Source organism: Numida meleagris, chromosome 4 (genome assembly GCF_002078875.1).
Source record: "Numida meleagris isolate 19003 breed g44 Domestic line chromosome 4, NumMel1.0, whole genome shotgun sequence".
NCBI lineage: Eukaryota > Metazoa > Chordata > Aves > Galliformes > Numididae > Numida > Numida meleagris.
The window spans coordinates 59,628,481-59,640,477 of NC_034412.1; the positions used below are offsets into that span (position 1 = coordinate 59,628,481).

The 11,997-nt window shown below is 44.0% G+C and overlaps 1 protein-coding gene and 1 long non-coding RNA gene across 6 annotated transcripts in view; one reads left to right on the top strand and one right to left on the bottom strand.

Annotated features, from left to right (window-relative positions):
- Nucleotides 1–11,438, top strand: part of NDNF (neuron derived neurotrophic factor) — a 26,535-nt gene extending 15,097 nt beyond the window's left edge. For 4 of the 5 annotated variants that reach the window (XM_021394695.1, XM_021394694.1, XM_021394696.1 and 1 more), the window contains 3 exons: nt 7,304–7,492; nt 8,410–8,534; nt 9,376–11,438. In XM_021394695.1, the coding sequence (XP_021250370.1) occupies nt 7,305–7,492; nt 8,410–8,534; nt 9,376–10,769 (1,707 nt within the window). In that variant the 5' untranslated portion in view covers nt 7,304 and the 3' untranslated portion in view covers nt 10,770–11,438. Of the gene's footprint in view, nt 1–76; nt 7,493–8,409; nt 8,535–9,375 lie in introns of those variants that run through there. The other variant, XM_021394693.1, reaches the window with a different exon arrangement.
- On the bottom strand, nt 7,527–9,729 carry LOC110397831. The gene is made up of 3 exons (XR_002438001.1): nt 9,592–9,729; nt 8,563–8,727; nt 7,527–7,753 (listed from the first exon to the last, which is right to left on the bottom strand). It is a non-coding gene; the product is annotated as an uncharacterized LOC110397831 (long non-coding RNA).

Genomic DNA, 11,997 nt, shown 5'->3' on the forward strand with positions numbered 1-11,997 from the left:
TCTTTCTTTCTCTCTTTCTTTCTCTCTCTCTTTCTTTCTCTCTTTCTTTCTCTCTTTTTTTTTTAAGGCAAGATCCTAAGGAAATAAACATCAGCCCCTGACGATGCCAACAGAGCTGATGAAGCCATGCCTATGTAGCCATGGGTGAGGTCTGCCAGCTCCCATGCAGCGTTGTTGTAGAAATACATCAGTATCCATCCCCTTAGCACTACATTTCATACTTTCCATTTTCAAATGTTATACAAATGTTTATGCATTTGCAGCAAGCTTTCTCCAGCTAGGGAAAATTGGACACAGGATGTGAGTGTTGCTGTGGTATGTAACAAGTTCTTGTGAGAACACCTGAGTGGTGTGGCATGCAGGATTTGTAGGGTTCCCCTTGCTTGCCTTTAAAGCAGATTATATTAAAAATGAATCCAATTCTGGCTAATAAATCCAACTGAAAAATTTGGATTCTGATACTAATTAAGGAGCTGGAAATTTGGGGGGTTAGCATAATCTGTATTGCTGTACTCAGCAATAATATGGGGCTAGACTCTCAATCCAGTAAAAACAGTTGCTTTGAAGCCTGCTGAGGATCTGGTTTATGTGGTTCAGATGTAATTACAAGCAATGCGGGGGAAATAAGGATAAGACTGAAAAAAAACCCACACCTAGGAAAGAACAGAATGTACCAGAAATGCCATTTTTCCCCTTTCAAATAAATTGTCCCATCATTGTCCTCTCTCAAGTTAGCTATGAGTGCTCCTGGATTGAAAAAATGCAAATGCATTTGGGGCCAGATGCCCACTGCAGTCTCTCTGGAGTTGCCATTGCTGTGCCATCACTCCGAGGCGTCTGCCAGCACTGCAGATCATCACGGTTGCCTGCTGGGCTCGAGCATCACAGCAGATGTCCAGCTGTGCATTCACAGCTGCACCAGGTGTTTGGGAAACTGCTGTGGCTTTTTGTGCCGCTCCAGGTATCCGCAGGGACAGTCCTTAGCTGGGAACCCCGGTCAATAAGAAGGAGTACATGGTGTTCCTGAAAATGAGGGTTTCTGAGGAGATCTCACAGGAAAACTGTATTTGTGGAGGTCAGGAAGCTGGCATGAAAGCTCATGGGTTTGCGCTGGCTGTGGCTCATAACCATGCGTATGTGTGTGTTGTTCTTCTGGATGCCGAAGAAACTGTGTTTCTAGTGAAAGGAACTGCAAAGCAGAGAGTGATTTTCCCCTTTTTTAACCATCTACCAAAAAGCAGAAGGAAAAAGCACACAAACAATTCCAGCGTCCTCTCCTGATGCTCCAGCCATCCTTGTCCCATGTGGATTTTGGCAGGAGCTGCAGCTTGTAATGTCATTTGGGGCTATTATAGGGAAGCAGTGGGAAACTTGGTACCAAACGGCAATGAGCTGGCGTTGGTTGTCATCTGTAATTGTGTGAGTGCGCTCCTCCCCGCTAATCCTCTTGCTGAAATCCATTACGGAGCAGCAGCAGCACCCACGCACAGAGCCCTGCTGCAGGCAGAGGGACTTGGCCTCGGGAAGTGGCTATTGTGTTGTGATTAAAGGGAAGGATTAGATCGGGATTTCCTTGAACAAGGAATTCAGTGCCCCACTTTTATTGCTTGTAACAAGGGGATAGTAATTGCTCTCCATTATAAAACACCTCAGGATCTTGTGAGGAAAGATTTGTTGTAGAACATGTGGCATTCAGAGCCAGTTATCTTCAATGGGCTAGAGTCATACAAACTCAAGTTTCTCTTCCCCATCTGATTCCTCCTACTAGGGCTCAAACCCTGCTGAGATGATGAAAAAGTTCTGAGTTTAGCTTTGAGTCTGGGGCCTAAAATTGGTGTTTCCTGTGGAAGACACTTGCTGTAGTGGTGTCATTCTATGGGAGTGACACGTTTGGTCCCAGTGACGAGCATTCAGCCACATGGGCACGTTGGGAGGGGTGGGGAGCTTGAGCAGCAGTGGTGCCCACTGCGAGGCTTGCTGGTGCCAGAGCTATGAGGGGAACTAAGCGTTGTGCGGGAGCAGGCAGCCAGCAGGCCTCAGCCACTAGAGAACAACTGGACATTGTGCCAGAGGTCTCTGGGACCCGTATTTTGTTCTTGATGATCATCCATGGGTTTCATGGGTGGAAGTGGCTGTGAAGGAGAGAAGAGCTGTTTGGCAGGCAGTGACTGGCAGGAGGAGGGGAGCCGCTGGGCCTCTTCCCAGGTTGGGATCTCCTGGCTCTGCTGGGTTTTTGAAGCATCCTGCTTCCATGCGCTGCAGGACAGATCTCAAGCTTGAATCTGTTTCCACTAAAAGTGGAAAAATAAATACGGCTCAGTTTGGAAACAGAATATTCTATGTAAAATTTGATTTTTGATACCATATCTCCCCGAGTATGTTTGCTTTTCAACTTATCTAATTTGAGACAGCTCCACGTTTCACAGTATTCCCCCTTTGGAGTTAACCTCTCCCACAAATTGTGGTTCATCACCACTGTTGTGCATTAAGAGCTGGTGCAAACGTATCCTTAACTTCTTCGTACGGCCCTATTTCTGCAGAACTGGACGGTTTCTCATGCTACTGCCACTTTACTGCCACAGTACTTCCAGCAAAGAGGAACAGTGGGTTGAATCGGGATTGCAAGGGGTGGTCAGCGAACTGCAGGTTATCAACAGTCTGGGCCCTAACATCTTCAGAGGCATCATCACGCCGTGTCCTTGCACGCTGAGGGATAAGGGCACAATGGGGCGCAGATATTTCCTCTCAGGGCGGGCAATGGGCCCAGCCCCCTAGGTGAGGACTACAGGCACAAGGCCGTAGCTAGCAATGGGCCCGCCAGAGCGCAGCTTGTTCTTTCTAAAGAAAAACAAACAGACAGAAAAAAAAACAAATGAAAGGCATACCAAACGTTTTCCAGATCCTTTAGGGAATCATAAGTATTAAATGCAGTGCCTTCGCTGCTCCCCTTAGGTCTCCCTCTGAGAAAACAAACCGACCCACTTCCAGTAAATACTTAAAATTTCAAAGGTGTTGTTCTTTATCCTTTGCACATTAAAAATGATTAATAGTATTACAGTTGAAATTGGTAGGTGCTTTTAAATTGGTTTGTGTCTGTGGCAATAACCCTGCATGCCAAGACACATGCATTTGTGTTGTTTATCTCTGGAAATGAAGGCTATAATGGCAAAGCTCACAGACTCGCCGTGTTCCTATAATAACCCAGGGAAGTCCAGCAGTGCACTTTCATTTTCAAAGTTAGACCTGAATCAGGTCAATAAACCTGCAGAGTTATTATGAGAAATGGCATGTGTAATGCAAACAACCAAAAAAACCCCAATACAGCAGAGTTTAAAAATAGGGCATAAGGAGGAAAAAGTTAACCAACCATACAAGAAAAAGAAATGCAACACAAAGGTATTGTGGCAAGCAGTGCCTTGATCCTCACTAAATTACAGTTATGCACTTTCCACTCTCTGTAATTAAACATTAGGTTTCATTTATTCCAGATGTGTTTGCTTCAAATAAACCGAGATCTCTTGTTTTGTTTTGTTATTGCAACTCCTTCACCGGTCCCTGTGATCTGCAGACAGTGGTGAAGGACATGTAGCGGGGGCCATGAGGTTCTCTCTCCATTCTGGCTTATGGTTGCATTCTCCCTAGATATTCGCAGTTCTTCGTATAGTTGGAGTTAGGTGTGCAGATGTTTTAGGGGCCGTGCAGAGAGTGCGTGAACAGGATGCGGTGAGGGCTGGGAAGCCTTGCTAGTTGAATGTGGTGTGTTCAGAAGGAAGGAGGGAATGGGAATCACTATGAAATATCTGGTCCAATCTAATGATTTTCATCTATGTGCTTGCAGCTCAAGTTTATAAAATAGCCAGACTGCTGCCTTGATTTATTTATACTACAAAAAGGAAAAAGTTCATCTCTGGTAAGGCTGAAGCACGAGGCTATCACATCCCACTCCCAGCTCACAGCCTGTGCTTCTGCTCTCCTGATCCCTTTGGGTGACCATGCGTGTCTGTGGCTGCCACCTTGGGGTGGTGGCTGGGGCTGGGGAGGGGGCCAAGGGGAGGGATGGGCCATCAGAAGGCACTTAGGCACTCTGGAGAAGGCAAGCGGCACTTATTTCACTTAGGACTGTTTGCTTTGGCTTGCTCTTAAATTCAGTGATAAACAGCAGGCAAATCCCTCCAGTCAGCAGGAATATATCAATAAAATATTGACTCTGAGTTGAAAAGAAAAGAAGGTGAACTATGGAAAAGAGAACAAAAGGCATTTGGGAAGTGGCACGGTCCGGAGAACAAAATTCACAGAGCATACTTCGCGTCATTTGTGTGGTGTTGGAGGGCAGGGTTCCGGCCTCATCCTGTGCATGCGGTCAGAAAATATAACAGGCTTGGGCTGCAAGGCACTGAGAAGGCAGTAACATTTGCGGGAGAGGGGTGGGAGAACACTTGTATGTGTGCTCACAGGCACAGTGTGCAAGTCTGGGAGGATGCTGTGAGATTGAGCCCGGGGGGAGCTTGTCCAGGAGGCAACATAGAGTGACAAATTATTTTTGCTTTTCTCCTGGTGTTTGGCGTGGTTTTAACTTTTAAATTGTGCCAAATTAACCAATGCTCTGCAAAAAAAGAAAGAAAAGAAAAAGAAAGAAAATCTGTTTATTAACTTGTGTGAAGGAGTGGTGTGACGCTGACAAAAGGTTTTTCCAAAACTGTTGGTGAATTTTCAGTGCCTCTTTGCTACTTAGATGTTCCACTTTCGGAAGTGTCATAAATGAAAATTGGGCCCGTTTTAGGCCTGTAAGGTTGGATATGTGAAAATGAAGGCACTCAAAACCCTATCTGCTTGTAAAGTAACAAAGCTTATAAAAGGTTTGTCTTTCATTAACGGTTAACAGCTTTGCAAGGTATTTCACATATAAAATGGGCTGATGCTGGCCCAAGTAGGGAGCCTGGGACTAACCTTAATGTCTCTTGTTATTTTTAAGCTGAAATGATTTTCCAATTAGATACAGAAATCACAGACAAATCCCCTTTCTGCTACGCCATAGTAGTTCATGGGGACAGAAATGCTGTCTACCAAAGTTTTTAAAGTGGATTAGCTAGTGAAACTATTTAAGAAGTGAAGCTTAGCCTGGGTAGTCCTATAATCAAAAGTAGTTTATTTTGGGAACAGTTACTCTGCAGTGGAGCAGGCTATGAGAATATACGGTACTGCAGTTTCAGGGGGTTCACGCAGAGGACGCTGTCTGTAGAAAGTGTCTGTGTTCCTTACCTAACCAAATAATCTGCCATAGCTGTATGATTAAGTTAGAAAGAATTTCTTCCCTGTTGGCCAATGATAATACATGAAAAGCCAATAAACAGCAGGGCATAGCACACGGAGCTCATCGTGCATCCTGAGAGAAGGGATTTCTGCTGACTTGGGTGGCTTGAGTCAGCCAGTATTTTGAGTTAGGATCTTTGCTCCCAAAGGCCAAATGTCATTAGCTGTGGTGATAAGCATCAACACTTTGATCTGAATTCAAGAAAATACATCTGCTGTCGTCAAAACCTAGGTAAGAATCTGGTTGGGATAAACTTTGACAAACCCTGGGAGAGCCAGGTCACGACTGGACTGCAAGTAGCAGCTCCATATCCTAGGTAAAGCCAGGTACGCTGAAGTAAGCTCTCAAATAATAACAGAATAGCAATTTGAAACCTGTGAGTGATGGAGATGCAGCATTACACACCCTGCAAATGGGATATTACTTCTACGGAGCCTCCCTGCCCTGGGGCCCTGCATTGCTGTTGTGAGGTTATCACTGAATAAATAATAGAGCTGCAGCTCTTTTTGGGTTTTCAGAAGGTAACCACAGGAGGGGGAAGGAGGCGGACACTGATGCTTCCCTTGGGGGCATGTGCTTATATTTTTGTTAAGAGCTTGAAAGGGAAGAGTGATTTTATTATGGCTTAAACTACATCATGTCACTTCTCAAAGAGCCCTGTATTTACTGTTTTTATGTAAAAGCCTGGGGGAAGGTCATGGCAAGGGAAAGAAAAATCAACAGCCTAACAGATTTAATGTTAAATGTAAAAAGAAAGAGTTTGTGATGAAGCAGTAATCAGCTTATCCTGCAGTGTAAGCACCAGGGCATGCCCACACATTTGGACAAGTAGCAAGAAGAAAAGTACAACAAAACTGTTGCCTCCAGCTTAGTGTTTTTATTGTGCTTTTCCCCAAAGCTGGTGGCTAACACAGCTTAGGTAATGGCCTAACACTCTTTTTCCTAATTTTAGGAATATAATCATCTAGCGGCTTAAACTCACTGTACTCGTACCAGAAATGGGCTGCATTTCCCCCCACTGCATACCAGAGCCATTATATGTGAGATCATCTGCTGTACTGAGAGGAGATTTGCGGTCCATCCTGCTGTATATGTTAGCGTAGTCATTACTGACCTAGTTGTAGACATAATAATGAAAGGCTGAGATTATGAATTATTATGCCTAATTTGTAAGGGATTCACTGCTTTTGTGTTTTGCAATTCCCATCAGGCTTGAGGATTAAGCCCTGCTGAATTGCATGCTAATACCAATGTGCTTCAAATATATGTGGGCTTATATCACATATTTTCCTAATTCACTATTTTTATAAACAGCAATTTCACTGGAAATATTTACTTTTCAAAGACTTGTTGGAAGCCCAACCAAACTGCTGAGCAAAGTGAGCTTGCTGTACCCTCCATCTGCTCTGATCCCACATCCAACAAGCTCTCCTATGGCAAAACAACAAACTGTAGCTTGACCAAAGGATGTACAAAGCTTTTGCTCTTTCTTAAAGGGAGGGAGAGGTATAAATTTCAAACCAACGTGTGAGCTTGCTTTCAATTACAGCTCAAGATGAAAAAATCTTATTTACATACTTCATCCAAATGCTCTGACAGTGCAAGCTTGGTCCTAACAACACATATTCCCAGTGCTCTTGCAGTGATACTGTGAAGGTTCCTATAAAACATTAAGGGCATGCAACATCATTGTGTGTATGCGTGAGTTTCAGTGGCAGAATAAGCCTTTCAAATTCATTTATCTTTTCTAAACTGCCCTGTGCTCTACAGCCTTGAAATGCGTCTATGTCTAAGGTTTTGCATTAGCTGTACTAAGCTCCTTGGCAGCCCTAAACCAGTGTGTAGGATCCACATGAGTTGGCAGCTAGCTGAGTTTGTGAACAAATAGGTCACTACTAGACTCTGTCTGTGCCTTGCTGCAGTTTCTTGAGCAGCTCCTGTTGTGTGCATGGCTCAGCCCTTGCCAATCTGGAATCCCTATCGTTGCTGCAGGATGCTCCTGCTCCACTGCCCACTGCTCTTGCTGCTGCTGCCGCTCAGCTCCAGGATGCAGAAGCTGCCTACCAGAGATGAGGAGCTCTTCCAGATGCAGATCCGGGACAAAGCATTTTTTCATGATTCATCAGTCATCCCAGATGGAGCCGAAATTAGCAGCTATCTCTTCCGAGACACACCTAAAAGGTATTTCTGCCCAGATTAAGTGAGGACACTGGTCTTGGAAAACAGCAGCTTTATTTGTTGTGTGTTTTGAATCAAAGCTGGATCTGAGTAAGAGAAATGCAAATGCCAGCACTCTGTCTGGTGAATTAAGTAACTATGCGAGCTCCATCCCAGTCTGGCCTCTCAGCTGAAGGTCTGTGCAGTTTGTGTGATTTCTGCTACAATCCCAGAGCCCTCGCAGACGACCACAGATGTTCCCCGAAGCAGGGCCACTAACCATGTCTGCAGGAAAAGGGAAGGGAAGGAAAAACTACAGGCCGACACCACCATACTTGTTTCTCTTTTGTATTTCATAGTGTGCTTTAAAGAAGCAGCTCAAGCCAGTCTGGCCTGATCGCCCACTTTCCAGCCTCAACCCTAAGGTCGGAAGATACTGAGGTTAGGCAGGAGAAGGAACTGAGTCAAAGAATTTAGGGAAGAGCAGCATTGCCACCATTCTCCATGAGTATGTGTATGTATGTGCTTCTAGGGCCTTCATCTGGACACAGATTAAAAAGCATGTCTTGCTTTGAAGAGCATAACCCTAAATTCCAGGAAAGGCCCTGTTTCCCTCCTTTGTACCTTTGTGACCATTTTGTGACCATTTATACTATCTGGGGTTAGTGTAGGGGCAAAAGGTGAAGCTGATGGAAGGGAGGGCAGGAGGCCAAAAACTCCTGTGCCATGATATCTTGGCAGCACTGTGCAGCTGCGGGCCATAGCTCCTCACCTCCTTAGCTCACACCAACTAGCCTTTCAGCATTCCCTCTTATTGCCTGTAAGTTACACTTTTGTCTCTGTTGCCCCAACGTGGTCAACCTTAATAATGTAAAGTCAGTCCCTGATGGTTGGTGCCAATAGAACTTGTCGATGCTAAGGGTCTGTTAACCTTCCCCTAGGTACTTTTTTGTGGTGGAAGAGGACAACACACCCCTAGCAGTAACAGTGACACCCTGTGATGCTCCCCTGGAGTGGAAACTGAGTGTGCAAGAGCTCCCAGAGGAAGCCAGTGGAGAAGGTTCAGGTAACAACCCATCCAAGGCTTTCCTTACCCCTCCAGCTCCCGCTTTTCTCCTGGATTCAAAGCTCCTCAAGCCAATCTCAGCGCAGAGCTGAGTCTTGCAGCAGGCCCATTGCTATGACCTTTGGATCTTCAGCCCTCATCCTGCCTTTGTGCACAAAAGTGGCAGTAGGTAGCAACATGAGAAGGAAAAGAGCTGTAAAAAGTGAAAACAAAACCTGAAGTGAATAGGAGAGGCAAGATTGGCCTTCCTGTAGGGTGCAGCTGACCCCTTTGAGAGCCCATCTCTTGACAAGGAGCTTATTTGGAGACACCACTGTAATTCCTACTCAGGAGAGGAACAGTCTCTGACTTCCAGAGACTCTCACACAAGTGCCAAATGTCATCTACACCGGATTGCATGGGGGATAGTCATCTTTGGCCCTCACTGTATTTAGGCAGGCAGTTTTAGAGTGACGTATAGGGCCAAAGGCGAGGACCCAAGCCCCAAAACAGGGAGCAGAGTCAGTTTCTCTGGAAGCAGTATGGCACATCCAAGCTAACTGTTTGGTGTAGTCTAGTAGAGAGCATAGCTGCCATCTGCAGGACTCTGGTAACACTGGTCAGGTGTGGTTCCTGTTGCCTTTGTTAACCTGAGTGCCAAACCCTGCTTTATTTGACAGAACTGTTAGTAATACCTTCCTCAGAAGGAACTATTACTATTATTTAATAATAGAAGGAACTATTACTATTATTTCTTTTTTTTTTCATCTCACATTTGCATTTTATGTAGAAATGTCTCTTGTAGTTTTCTCATATTCTTGGATCATGTATGTACAAATGTTTTTCTTTGCTTATAATTTAGGTGAACCAGAACCTCTTGAGCAACAGAAACAGCAGATTACTAATGAAGAAGGCACAGAGCTGTTCTCTTACAAAGGCAATGATGTTGAGTATTTTGTGTCCTCTAGTTCCCCTTCTGGTTTGTACCAACTAGATTTGCTGTCAACAGAGAAGGATACACATTTTAAAGTGTATGCAACTACTACTCCAGAATCCGACCAACCTTACCCTGAATTACCTTATGATCCGAGAATTGATGTTACTTCTCTGGGACGTACGACAGTAACGCTGGCATGGAAGCCGAGTCCCACAGCCTCATTGCTGAAACAGCCGATTCAGTATTGCATAGTCATCAATAAAGAGCACAATTTCAAAAGCCTCTGTGCTGTTGAAGCCAAGCTTAGTTCTGATGATGCCTTCATGATGGCTCCAAAACCAGGTCTGGATTTCAGTCCATTCGACTTCGCCCATTTTGGCTTCCCCTCAGACAACAGTGCTGGCAAAGAACGTGGTTTCCTAAAATCATCATCAAAATTTGGGCGCCAAACATCCTCAAAGCCGAGAGTTGACCTGCATAAAGTTTGTATTGGGAACAAGAACATCTTCACAGTGTCTGACCTGAAGCCCGACACACAGTACTACTTTGACATGTTTGCAGTAAACACTAACACAAACCTGAGCACCGCATATGTTGGCACCTTTGCCAGGACAAAGGAGGAGGCCAAGCAGAAAACAGTTGAGCTGAAGGACGGCAAAGTTACAGATGTGTTCATCAAGAGGAAGGGAGCCAAATTTCTACGGTTTGCTCCTGTTTCATCTCACCAGAAGGTCACCTTTTCTGTTCATTCTTGCCTAGATGCTGTTCAGATCCAAGTTAGAAGAGATGGCAAACTACTCTTGTCTCAAAATGTGGAAGGAGTACGGCAGTTCCAGCTGCGAGGGAAAGCAAAAGCTAAGTATCTAATTAGGCTGAAAGGGAGCAAAAAAGGTGCTTCTATGCTGAAGATTCTGGCAACAACAAGGCCTAACAAGCAGTTATTTCCTTCTCTTCCTGAAGATACAAGAATCAAAGCCTTTGACAAACTCCGCACGTGTTCTTCAGTCACAGTGGCATGGCTTGGCACGCAGGAGAGAAACAAATTCTGCATCTACAAAAAGGAGGTAGATGACAGCTACAACGAGGAACAGAAGAAAAGAGAACAGAATCAGTGCTTGGGTCCAGATACAAGGAAGAAATCAGAAAAGGTTCTCTGTAAATACTTTCACAGTCAGAATATACAGAAAGCAGTTACCACAGAGACAATTCGGGGCCTGCAGTCTGGCAAGTCCTACTTGCTGGATGTGTACGTCATTGGGCATGGAGGGCACTCTGTCAAATACCAGAGCAAACTGGTGAAAACGAGGAAGTTCTGTTAGTGCACCTGTAAATAGAGATATATGGAACTCCACTCTGAACATTACCCTACTTTGCAGTATACAGATTGACTACTTGCACAGCTGAGAAGTTGTGGCCTGTATTTGTACTGTGTAGAAAAGATATCAACTTGTATATTTATGTTTACAAAAGTAATTGTTTGGAGGAACTGAGGCTGGTGCTCTCTGGCAGCATCTGACAGCTGTACTATCATGTGTCTGGTGACCCACATGCGATGCTCAGTAGATGTCTGAGGTAGCAGAAAACCTTGCAGGAACTGACACTCCTTCGCTTCCACGTTGCATGAACTGCTTCTAAATTATTTTATGCTTAAAAGGCTGAGATAAATCATTCATCCACATTGTTACTCACACACAAAACACACAGGAATACACCCTTTCTCTCAGTGTAGATGGTAGAGTTTCTGTAAATTATTTTATAGAGTCTTGTTTTAAATGTTTATGTTTCTATGATTGTAAACTATTAAAATCTTTCCCCATTAAAATACAGATCTAAACTAAATGTTAATTGAGCTGCACATGAGTCAGTTTCATTGCTAATGTAAATTCTTACCTAGCTGATTTTCACATTTAAATACTGTATGTATTTCATGTACAAAGTTACCATAACGTTATATTCCTGTACAGAAAATTAAAAAAAATATTAGATTATATATTGTTTCTTTTTTTTTCTTGACATTTTAAGGGAGAAAACAGAGTTAGGGACAGAAGAAGCATGCTGCAACTTGAGCTGAATTCAGTTAGCACACACTTATTTTCTGTTGTTCTTCATCTTTTGGAGCAAGGTGGCCGAAGTCTGGGAGAAAGGATTACTGGTGTTACAGAGAGAGAGGTTAAAATCTGTAAGGGAGCCATTGGAAGAAGGGCATTTGTGACATTCTCTGGGTCTGCTCTGATAGGAGCACTAGAGGAACGGGACAGCATGGAAGAACTTTGTCCCAGATAAAAAAGGGTTCCACTTTGTCATGGTTGCGAGTACTTCTGATGTATAGTGTTCCTTAAAGTTCACAGTCTGAGTTAGAGCAAGCATACAGTTCAAACAAATAACACACCAGAGAGCCAGACGTTATTTTTGTTAGATTATCATTGAAAACATTTGCTTTCTGAATGCTCCTGATTTTGACCACAGCAATAATAAATGGAGAGGATTTTTTTCCATTTACAAGAATGTTAATGCTAAGAAAAAAAAATGAGTAATTTAAAATGCAGT